General features: G+C 35.4%; 1 protein-coding gene across 1 annotated transcript; it reads left to right on the plus strand.

Annotated features, from left to right (window-relative positions):
• Positions 1-2,828: 2,828 nt before the first annotated feature.
• Positions 2,829-12,150, plus strand: LOC134239932 (collagen alpha-1(I) chain-like). The gene is made up of 5 exons (XM_062722062.1): positions 2,829-3,029; positions 3,228-3,406; positions 3,699-4,164; positions 10,965-11,152; positions 11,514-12,150. Exons 2-5 carry the CDS (start codon positions 3,229-3,231, stop codon positions 11,969-11,971), a joined length of 1,290 nt encoding a protein of 429 aa, XP_062578046.1. The 5' UTR covers positions 2,829-3,029; position 3,228; the 3' UTR covers positions 11,972-12,150.
• The last annotated feature ends 804 nt before the right edge of the window (positions 12,151-12,954 follow it).

The following is a 12,954-nucleotide window of genomic DNA, read 5'->3' on the forward strand; positions in this document are numbered from 1 at the left end:
ATAAATATACTACATGCCTGTACACATCATGCAATAGCATATATTTCCCCTGAAAGAATTTTTAGTTTTATAAACACAAACTTTATGCTAGCATTATTGTAAAAGTTTTTTAATTGATAAGAACATAAATATGATGAAAATGATGCAAGTGTCAGAAGAAACTTTTCAGTAACATAGAAATAATCTTACATACAATCTTTGTACAGCAGAGAAAACAGGGTTGTGGTATGAGTCTATAAGCTAACGAGCAGAAAAGCTTTCTGAATTTTATTTCAGCAAAGGTGTGATCTTGGTTACTTTGTGATCAAAGGAATTATTTCACAACCTTTTTCTTATCAAACTTTTGTATAAATAAACTGTTTGTAGGTCTATTATGTAAGCAATAAATGTTAATTTTTTATTTTTTTTGGGGGGGGGTGGGGGGGGGGTGGGGGGGCACAGTTGCTTTAAATGACACAAAAATTACATGCAATGAGTTATACAAAATACAAGTGAATAGCATACTAGGGGATGAAGGATATTTGAAGTTTTAAACTTTTTAAAAAGTTATACTCTGTTATATTTTATCTCTGTAGTGTCAAAGATCTGTTATTTTATTCATGAACTTTATATTGCATTACCACATGAAATGCAAATTGCTTACATGTAATTATTTTTATAACAAAAAGTCTTATAATGAAAATAATTTTGGAGTCTTACAGTATAATCCTAGCATCGTTGATAACTAGAATTAGGAATAATTTGAGTCAGAGTGAAATGGTAATGAAGTACAGGTTCTAAGTAGGGATGTATATATAGTTTTTATATATGTCCCTGTTTCTAGTCTAGTACTCAGGAGTATGCATTCTTCACAAGTGTTTAATTTAAAGATGCATTATTATTTTTTCTTTTTTGAACTAGTGTATATTTTATCATATCACTGTATCAAATCCTGTAAAAGTTGTATAACATTAAGAATTTACTGGTATTTGTCAACATCATATTTTAAAATTGTTAAATTGTATGTACAAATACACACGTGGTTACTAAAGGTAGTTAGCTGAGGCCCAGTTCAAAACTAAGACACCATTACAATATGATGTCCATTTGTTATGCCTATTTAATATTGTTTTGAAATCCGTTTGTTCTTGTGTCTGTGATCAAAATTCTAATAAACTTATAACGTTTCATTTTATATGGCGGCTTTAGTTATTTTTTTAATCAGATATTTCTTATACACTTCATCACAAGTCATCCTGAGGCCCAGTTCAAAACTAAGACACCATTACAATATGATGTCCATTTGTTATGCCTATTTAATATTGTTTTGAAATCCGTTTGTTCTTGTGTCTGTGATCAAAATTCTAATAAACTTATAACGTTTCATTTTATATGGCGGCTTTAGTTATTTTTTTAATCAGATATTTCTTATACACTTCATCACAAGTCATCCGTATTTTTTTAGCTCTACTGGTCAGAGACCAGAAGAGCTTATGCGATAGTAATGCGTCCGTCGTCCGTCTGTCTGTCTGTCTGTCCGTCTGTCTGTCTGTAAACAATTTTTCAAAATGCTACTCCTCCTACAGTTTTGGTTTGATTTCAATATAACTTGGCACACAATTAGACTACACTAAGATACATAATTCTGTGCATAGGTTTTTGATTTCGATGAACGGTGTTGCCGTTGTTACTAAAAATAGAAATCTCTGTAAAATGCTTTCAAAATGCTACTCCTCCTACAGTTTTGGTCAGATTTCAATATAACTTGGCACACAAGTAGATTACATGAAGATACATAATTCTGTGCATCAGTTTTTGATTTCGATGAACGCGGTGTTGCCGTTGTTACTAAAAATAGAAATTTCTGTGAAATGCTTTCAAAATGCTACTCCTCCTACAGTTTTTGTCCGACTTCAATATAACTTGGCACACGAGTAGACTACACAAGATACATAATTCTGTGCATCGGTTTTTGATTTCGATGAACGGTGTTTCCGTTGTTACTAAAAATAGAAATTTCTAATTTCAAAATGCTACTCCTCCTACAGTTTTGGTCTGATTTCAATATAACTTGGCACACAAGTAGACTACACTAAGATACATAATTCTATGCATCGGTTTTTGATTTCGATGAACGGTGTTGCCATGGTTACTAAAAATAGAAATTTCTGTGAAATGCTTTCAAAATGCTACTCCTCCTACAGTTTTTGTCCGATTTCAAAATAACTTGGCACACAGGTAGACTATACTAAGATACATAATTCTGTGCATTGGTTTTTATTTTGATGAGCGGCAAGGATCATTTCTCTATCTATTGCTGTATAAACCAGTAGAGCTACAGTCTCTACAGAGACTTCTGGTTTTTTTTTTTGGTCTGATAACCACTTCATAATGTCTATAGCAAGTCATATACCCCTGATGAAAAACGATGGATTTGTTATTCCCTGATCTCGAAAAAGAGCACACGGCGGGTGTGATAGGTCGGCAGGGGATGCCCACTCCTCCATGACACCTGATTCTACCTTTGATGTTTTGGAGGTCCATGTTTGCTCTGCTCCTGGTGTATGTGAGCTGGACTACTGTTTGTTATCTCCGTATATTTCATTGTATTTGTATGAATATTGCATCAAAACATATTATATGTACACCCCACCCACCACCCCATATGATTTGTTTAATGAAAAACCAAATTCCTGAACGAAGAATGAAAGAGAGAGAGTGTGTGTGTTCGTCCTAATGCAGAGGTTTGTATATAGATCAAGTTTTTATAGTTCAGTATTCTCTAGGATGACGCTGTCCATGTTCTCTGTTTGTATTCCTGAAAATCAGGATACAGAGACGATCAGATCTCACGACGCGGTGAATGAAAGCTGCGTCATAGCAGTAGTGTACTCCAAAACTGACTTCAAAAGGATATATATAGAGGCCTCGGTCACTTCGTGGTTAAGACAAAGATAGCTATATATAAGAACACATTTCCTTGAATGATTAGTATACAACTCTGAACCAATGTAAGCAACACACAAGGCTTTTCTACAGCCGAAATTAAGGTGAGATATATGAAAAAAAAATAGATGTATACAATCTATATAATTTACTTACAATATATTCTTATTTATTGACAAGAATGAAGTTGTTTTACCCGAAAAAATGTTTGAAATCGCATTCTTTTTCCATTTACAAATATTGGAATGAACTAAAGCTGATCAGTATATTCTTTATTTTTTTTTAAATGTTCATATAGCCAGGATGAATATGAAACTGTTGCTGTTGGTGGCGGTGGGCGTGGTCTTGGTCCCTGAGATCGCAGGGTGGCGGCGGTATACGCGATATACGCGTTATACATCATACGGCCTTTATCAACATTACCGCAATCTATGCAATAAAGTGTCACATCTAAAGCACTTAGTTTTACTTCTTAGTAAAGGTATGATTTAAAGATATCAGAGGTATTTACAAGTTTAAAACTTAATACTCATCCAATCAAAGTTAAAAGTTTTTTTTATTAAAGAAAAAGGTGTTCAAAGCTAAACATATGTTAGTTTTATCTTTATTGTATAAAAAGATTTTCCCTATTAAGACTATTCCAGATTTTTCCTAAAACTATTCGAAGTGTATTTGCTTACACATAAACGATGTTCTGTTAATAAATTCAAGTCTTTTTTAATTATGATTTATATGCTTTTCCTAAATATTACTTTGGTTTATCATTTGTTTAGGATTGAAAGGCGAGCCTGGGCCAGCAGGACAAAAGGGGGACATGGGTGACCAAGGGACCACGGGATCTCAGGGTAACCAAGGCAACAAGGGAACTCTTGGGGTCAAAGGTGACATGGGGATCCAAGGCTCTCAGGGGCCTGCTGGAGATAAAGGAGTGACAGGTGCATCAGGAGCAAAGGGGGATAAGGGAGAACAAGGAGCCCAGGGGGCCACTGGAATGACTGGTGCCGCGGGGACGAAAGGAGAAAAGGGGGCTTCTGAAAAGGGGGAGGCGGGCGTAAACGGACAGAAAGGAGACGTCGGACCTGCCGGTGCTGTAGGAGCACCTGGGGCCAAGGGGGATAAAGGGGACAATGCACAGAAAGGTGACGCCGGGTCTAAAGGGGATACGGGCCCCACTGCAAACAAGGGCGAGAAGGGACAGAAAGGCACGAAGGGGGAGAAGGGCAACGCTGGAGGATCACTTCCTACTTAATTCTGTTATCAGCGTCTTTTACTCAGTGACATTATAAAAACACATGCTTGTCAGGAACTATGCAAAAGATCCCATTTCTTTCTTTCTATATCTTTTTTGGATCATGTGTTGAGCATTTTAGAAAATAAACAGAATGCATTTGACATACAAAACGTCTTTTTTAATTTATCATTGTATTTCAAATTTTAAAAAAAGTATATGCACGTTTTTGTTGCATTATATTATTATAATCAATAAAACATAATGAACGATGAGAAAGTAATTATTTTTTTTATTTTTTTTTCCTTTCTTTGAGATCTAACTAGACAAAAAGTTGAAAGTAAGCATTTAATAAACGACTCACGTTATCATATCTTAAAATTTGAGGACATATTTATAAAAAGAACTCCTATAAGAGACGATAGCTTTGTTGATTTGTATCTAAAGTTTGGATGAGAATTGCAGGAGTATTAAAACACTTATTGTTACATCAGCGACTGTTTGAATTAAAATATTCATATTAAAACTTTAATTGGTTTTTCTTGATTTCAATATGATTGCAAAAGGCAAATTTTGGTAAATATCACACCAAGATATTATAAGGGTGCAGGTAACGCACACTTATTAACCTTATATAAAATTACAAACAATACGCTTTGAAAATAGGACAGAAAAGCACGGACTCCTTAGAAATTCAAAAGATGGGACCCGGCGCTTAGCAGATAATAATAGGGTAAATCATCTTTTATCCTTAACGCCTCCTATACCACTGAATAAAATATTAAGATATTTTCACAGATTCTTTACTACACAATCATGACAATGCCACTGTGCGCCTCATATTTTACCTTTTGACCTGCATGTCACTTATTTCGGGTCTTCCACAGCAAAACATGGACTTTGGCATTACAATCATAGAAGAGGTGTGTGTGTAGGGGGGGGGGGTTATCATTTAGTGAGCTCGTTGCTCACAATACCCTCTAGTTTATGCACAATATTACATGCATATGATATCTATATATTCCAAATATCTCAAAATTCGAGAACAAGCTCTGAGTACGATCCTTTTTAAACAAAAAGATATGGAGATAACGCACAGTATTCAAGCTCAAAAGTCCATAAAACAATACAAAATAGGAGCAGAGCAAACACAGACCTCTCAAACATCGGAGATGGGATCAGGTACCATGGAGGAGTGAGCATCCCTTGCTGACCGGTCACACCCGCCGTGTGCTCCTTGTCATGATCAGGAAATAACGGAAAAGTCCGTCGTCAATTCAGTGTATAAATAATGGACAAACAATTGGTATGAAAAACGTCAGTCAGCATTTGACTCAATGATAAATTGTATTTGCTGACAAGGTCAATGTATCGACCATAGAACTTACGAAATGTTGACTTTAAACGAGACTGCTGATATTCTTGTTTCATCAACTTGCTTGTCAATAATTTACCTCGTTTTAGGAATTGTTCATACGTAGAGCATGCTCTTGCGTAACGAATCAACTGAGATATATATACTCCGTATGTAGGTGATGAAGATATATTGCTGCATAAGTAAGGAAAGTTGACGATAGAAAAGTTAAAGTCATCCCGTTTATCATATAGCTTGGTTGTTATTGAGTAGATAACAATTAACGTCTTTTTCAAGTAAAATATCCAGGTATGAAACAGATGTGTCAGACTCTGTGGTATCTTTTATCTCAAGCTCACCAGGATATATCGTGTCAACGTAGAAATGGAAATTACTATTGTTAATAGACAATACGTCGTCGATATATCTAAATGTCGAGTTGAAGGCCACAGCAAGTGGTTTCTTCTTTTCACGCATAAGATTTTGCACAAATTCTGCTTCATATGAATACAAAAATAGGTCTGCTAATAACGGAGCGCAATTTGTACCCATGGGAATTCCAATAGATTGTTGGAATACCTGGTCTCCAAAAACCACGTAGATATTGCCAATCAGAAATTCAAGAATTTCTTTGATGTCAACTTCAGAGTACTTGTCTGTGTTTTAACAAAATTATTTTGTAAATGACCAATGACCAGGTAAGTAAATTTACAAGTTCCATTTTTATTGAAAAAGCAGCTGTCAATGATATCAAAAATCCTGGACTTTAATTTATCGTGGGGAATGGTTGTGTATAAAGTTGAAAAGTCGCAAGTTTTTAAGCTGTTGATTTTGGTAAAATCTTGTGATTTCAAATTGTCTAAAAGTTCTTTTGAATTTTTGAGTATCTACGTCTGATTTACACCACTTCTTGAATATATTGTTGCACAGTACTCTTGAAGTTTTTCCTTCACTACTGTCAATATCTTAGTGAGGAGCAACGAAAGAGATTTGGTTGATTATTTACTGGAACCCGCAATGTATCTTTGTTTGTAAGGATTTTTATGAAGTTTTGGAATCCAATATATATAGGGTAGTTCAAATTCATTTTGACTCTGTGGAATATTAAAATATTTTAAACTGACATATGATTTTGAAGAATTTCTTCCCTAGAAAGGGTAGTATGAGTATAAGTTGGATAACCATTAATTTACCTCGTTTTAGAAATTGTTCATACGTAGAGGTCTTCAAAAACCAGAGGCAGGTTACTGAAAAATAAGTTGAAATTACCGAGAGTTCATCAAACATCTTGAAGATTCGTTGGTCGATATGATGACCTTGTTCGCAAATACTTAAGTGTTTGTTTTGACCAGTATATTACACGCCAATTGTAAGGCCATTGTAATTTAACTGCGGATTATTCCATCTAGTTAGCTAGGGTTCACTGTGGGTCAGATTGGTGGACATGAAGATCAGTGTTATAAAAAGAATGGCAGTGTCCTTGTTTTGCTAAGGGAAACACTCGGACCCCATATATTTCATTTCAATAAGTTCATGATAAAAGGATATCAACATTCTCGTTTGAAACCAGCATTTCGCAATTTCTATGGTAAATACAATGATCTGGTCTCTTGCCTTGCAATGATTTAAACTTTTCCATCGTTAAATTTCCTTATTTAAAGAATATACAAATGGTCATTTTGAACTACCACTTGCATGAAATATATGGAGACAACGAACAGTATTCAAACTCAAAAAGTCTATAAAACACTATAGAATAGGAGCGGAAAAAACACGGACCTAAGAAGCAACAGAGGTGAATTCAGGTGCAATGGAGGAGTGAGCATCCCCTGCTGATCGGTCACAGAATGACATCCGCCTTGTGCTCCTTGTCATAATCGGAAAATTGCAGAAAAAACCGACTTCAATTCAGTGTGTAAATAATGGCCTAACAATAAGTATGACTCAATGATAAATCGTATTTGCTGACAAGGTCATTGTATCGACCATAGAACTTACGAAATGATGACTCCAAACGAGACTGCAGATATTCTTGTTCTTGTTTCATAAACTTGTTTGTAAATAATTTACATCGTTTTAGAATTGTACATACAAATACATGCTCTTTGCGGATCGAATTAACTGAGAGATATAGGCCCCATATGCAGGTGATGAAGGTATTTTGCTGCATAAGTAAGGTAAGTTGACGATTGAAAGGTTCAAGTCATCAAGTTTATCATAAAACATGGTTGCTAGATAACCATTGACGTCTTTTTCAAGTAAAATATCCAAATATGAAATACGTAGATCTAGATGTGTCAGATTCTGTGGTATATGATCTCATCTGAGCTCACCGGGATATATCATATCGACAAAAGAATGGAAATAACCATTGTTAATTGACAATACGTCGTCGATATATCTACATGTATTAAAATGTCGAGTTGAAGGCCACAGCAAGTGTTTTCCTCTTTTCATGTATAAGATTTTGGAAAAATTCTGCTTCATATGAATACAAAAATAGCTATGCTAATAACGGAGCTCAATTGGTACCCATGAGAATTCCAGTTGATTATTGCATGGAAGACCTGGTCTCCAAAAACCACATAGATATTGTTAATCAGATACTTATGCATATGGTGTTTTTAATGATCATTTTTAAGACCGACACAGATTGCTATAATATTACAATAGTTTTTAATTAAAATACAGATTCTAGTTATTTTGTTAGGGGATTTCAAACATATCGTTTAAAACAGCGTTCGTATTTTTTTAAATTTTTTTTTTTGATCGCTGATATTATCTTGTTCGCAAATATAAACATCAGTGGGTCCTATTTTTGATGACAAACCAATTGTTAGGCCTTTGATTATATACTTTTTTCCGGAACAAATCTACCTGCATGATCAATACTTAAGGCTCACGGCGGGCATAACTGGTAGACAAGGGATGCTTACTACTCCTTGGCAACTGATTTCACCTTTGAAATTTCAAGGGCTTGTGTTTCATGCATATTTTCAATAATATGTTTTACGGTGTGACCGTTCGGGCGAGCGCAGTTTAATTTTCAGCCACTTCGAATTTTCATACGACGTCACAAAGCTCGTCGGAGCTTACGGAGACAGCCGAGCGTCTGTTTGAAACTATAGAACTTAGTGCAACTTTTGTCGAAAAACATTGCAGAGTTATTTCTTGTTTCTTTGAAAGATTTCTACAAACTGAAAGTCTGATATATGCTTTACGTTATTATTTATTTATTTATTCGGCAATATTCGCGCAAAGGACATTGGGTAGTGCAGGAATTCTGGGAATGTTGCACAGAGAAATTTGGCTGACGTATGTACAGATTTCAATCCGAATTTCCTCTGTTCATACACGTTAGTCTATTGAGCTCGCTTCGCGAGCGTCGCTTTGCGACGCTCGCTGCGCTCGCTATTAATTTTATTGAATTTTTTGTTCGATCACTATTCGTTTTTTTCCCCCGATTTCGTTACAAAAAGCGTTTTCTCAAACAGTTTAGCACTGAAATGTTAGTCTCTGTGCCTTGAGCAAAGGTCAATTAAGTCATATCTTTTTTTTTCTTCAGAAAAGATAATTTCTCATACATTTTGTGCATGTAATTCACTTGTCATCTGGTGTTTTTAACTTTCCAGAAAAAAAAACAGTTATGCAAGTCATGAACTGAAAAAGACATGTACAGTTTACATGAAATGTATGGAGATAACGAAACGTATTCAAGCTCAAAAGTCCATCAAACAATATACCATGGCAAGCAGAGTAAACAAAGACTTCAAAAACATAAGAGGTGGGATCAGGTGCGATGGAAGTGTGAGCATTCCCAGCCGAACGGTCACACACGCCGTGTGCTCCTTGTCATATAGGAAAATGTCGGGAAAATCCGTCTCAATTCAGTGTGTAAAAAATGGCCTAATAATTAGTATGAAAAACGTCAGTCGTCACTTGACACAATGATAAATTGTATTTGCTGACAAGGTTATTGTATCGACCATAGACCTTTCGAAAAGATGACTTTACACGAGGCTGCTGATATTCTTGTTTCATCAACTTGTTTGTCAATAATTTACCACGTTTTAGGAATTGTACATACGTAGAGCATGCCCTTGCGTGTCGCACCGAGTGAGAGCTAAATACCCCGTATGTAGGTGATAAAGTTATTTGCTGCATTAGTGAGGGGAGTTGGCGATTGAAAATTTAAAGTAATCACATTTATCATAAAGCTAGAGCTGTAGTTAAATTACCCTTAACGTCTTTTTCAAGTAAAATATCCAAATATGAAACGTGCCAGACTCTGTGGTATCTTTTATCTCAAGCTCACGGGATATATCGTATCGACAAAAGAATGGAAATTACCATTAGTGATTGACAATACGTCGTCGATATATCTAGATGTCGAGTTGAAGGCCACAGCAAGTGTTTTCTTCATTTCACGTATAAGATTTTGGACAAATTCTGCTTCATATGAATACAAAACTAGGTATGCTAATAAATGTGCGCAATGTTGGTACCCATGGGAATTCCAATTGATTGTTGGAAGACCTGGTCTCTAAAAACCACATAGATATTGTCAATCAGAAACTCCAGCATGCACCTTTTTAATGTCCACTTCAGGGTACATGAAAGACAAAACCTAATTCTTCATTTGGTTTAATATTTGTAAAGAGATATATATAGGATAATTTATCATTTTGAATGTTCAAAACAATGAAAAAGATGCATTTGCTGGCATCATATGAGTATAACTATTGTACATCCAAAATCCGCTGATAATCATTTTATGTATTTCATGAAAATTAAAATTGTAAAATGAAGTGTCTGATTTAGAGAATTCAGAAATTTCTGAGAAGAACAATGTTTTCCAGTTTCATCTAGCTGTTTGCATACACCAAAGGACGTTAAACTGTGATTAAATTCTCTAGGATGTTGTCCGTGTTTTCTATTCCTAAATATCAGGATACGGAGAAGACCAGATCTCACGACGCGGTGAATGAAAGCTGCGTCATAGCAGTAGTGTACTCCAAAACTGACTTCAAAAGGATATATATAGAGGACTTGGTCACTTCGTGGTTAAGACAAAGATTGCTATATATAAGAAAACATTTCCTAGAAGGAATTGTGTACAACTCTGAACGAATGTAAGCAACGTTTAGGGTTTTCTTACAAATCAATATAAGGTGAGATATGATGGCGTGAGTGATGGATATACATGTAGATCATATAAAGTGTATGTACATGTATTGGCATTGTTTTTCTGTTGGATTGGTGTTATCTATTAAGACTTTTTTCCAGTTTTGTTGCTATTTTTTTTATTTTTAATGCCATTAAGAGCTCAAGTTTATTTTCAATAAATTTTATTTATCCTTACTTTTTCGACAAGTTGTTTTTGGACCTGAAATGACGATTGGTATTTCACTATCTTTCAATTTACAAGTAATGCAATGAATTTTTATGAATGATCAGTTTATTTTCTTTTATTTCATCATGTAGCAGGATGAATATGAAGTTGTTGTTATTGGTGGCGGTGGGCGTGGTCTTGATCCCCGAGACGACGGGATGGAGGCGGTATTCCTATAGATTGTCATATCAGTACCACTATCTACACAAACAACTGAAACACCTAAAACACCTCATCTCAGTCCTCGGTAAAGGTACGGAAAGTTTACATACATGTACATGTTTGAGTGATTTTGTAAATTAACTAATATTTCTACAAAATGAAAATATGTTACATGAACTAGAGAGGTTTTGGGCTTAAATATTTGTTTCAATGTTAAAAACGTGTTTTTGTATTAGCGTTTTCAAAATAAAATATTCCACGATCTTTTCAGAATTTTTGTGGCTCTTTTAAAACCTATTGTTTATCCAATAAATTATTTAAATATGAGAATAAAAGTTACTAGTAGTTGTGGGCCTTTCTATTTATAATTCAACATTCGACATACATGTATTTTTTTTTCTCGTTACAATTGTCCAACTGTCAATTCATTTAAGATAATTTCATCTATTTAGGAATGAAGGGCGAGCCTGGGGCTGCAGGACAACAGGGGGACACCGGTACCAAAGGGACCACTGGAACTCAGGGTAACCAAGGTGCCAAGGGGGATCTAGGGGTCAACGGTGATAAGGGTCCCCAAGGTTCACAGGGCGCTACCGGACAGAAAGGAGACCAAGGAGCATCAGGAACAAAGGGTGATACGGGGGAACAGGGAGCTAAAGGGGCCACTGGTACGGCTGGTTCCGCGGGGAGTAAAGGAGATACAGGGGTGTCGGATAAGGGGGAGCCCGGCACAAAAGGACAGCAGGGAGACGTCGGACTTACAGGTGCTGCAGGAGCGGCTGGGGCGAAGGGTGAGGCAGGAGCCGAGGGACAGAAAGGTGAACCGGGGACTAAAGGGGACACGGGAACCGCCGGAGAGAAGGGCGAGAAGGGAGAAAAGGGGACAAAGGGACAGACAGGAGGCACCTGAGGGGAAAACATTTCTAACTTAACTCGGTGGACAGAGTGTTTAAGCTAATGGCTTAATTATGAACACGTGTGAATGATGTAAATATCAAATATTCAGAGGATTCCTTTTTCTTCTTTCGCAGGCCTTTCATAGTTCTGTCTTTCCAACTCTGCTTGTTTTCCTTCAGTCAAATTATCATAAACTGTGGGTAAATTAATATAAAGGGTTTTTTTTTTACCTTGATACATTACTGAGTATATTTAAAATATGCTCTGTTCAACTTTTGAATTATACTCATGAATGAAAAAGATGCCTTCGGTTGGTACAATTTATACTAGTTTGATTAAAACGTAATGCATAAATCCTTACCAAACCATTCCGATCACTTTGAACAATTTAAACCATGCAGTTCCTTAAGCCATGCAGTTCGTACTGAATTAAATATAATAATAATGTTTAATAGAAATTCGTTTTTAATCAATAAAATTTCAAATACTAGTATTTATTAAGAACTTTCCTAATGCAATTTTATCGAATTCCACAATTTAATTATAATGTATTTGTAAGAATTTTTTAAAGGACAAACTTTCTTGTCTCCTCATATACCGGTATTGTATAACGGTACATCATTTTTTGAACGGCGACTTATGAATACATGTACTTCCATTTCTGCTTCTTAAAAGTATTGAAAAACAGTAGATTAGGTTATAAATTTTTAATCAATTAAAGACAAAGAAATTCATGTAACTAAAATTAATAACAATTGACTAACGTTTTCAAATAAAACTACAATCTCTCTTTTTAAAGGGTCAAAACTTTTCGCATCAAATTGGAATCATTTGTGTATCTTTATATAACTATGTGAAAATAAGGAAAGTTAAAAAAAACAGAAGCTCTGAAGTTGATGTTAAAACTATGCTTGAGTTTTATAATTGACAATATCTATGTAGTCGGGCATGGTCTTCAAACAATCTGTTGAAATTCCCATGGGCACCCATTGCGCT

This window comes from Saccostrea cucullata, unplaced genomic scaffold (assembly GCF_032062105.1).
Source record: "Saccostrea cucullata isolate Sc308-1 unplaced genomic scaffold, CSIRO_AGI_Scuc_v1 ctg1112, whole genome shotgun sequence".
NCBI classification, from domain to species: domain Eukaryota; kingdom Metazoa; phylum Mollusca; class Bivalvia; order Ostreida; family Ostreidae; genus Saccostrea; species Saccostrea cuccullata.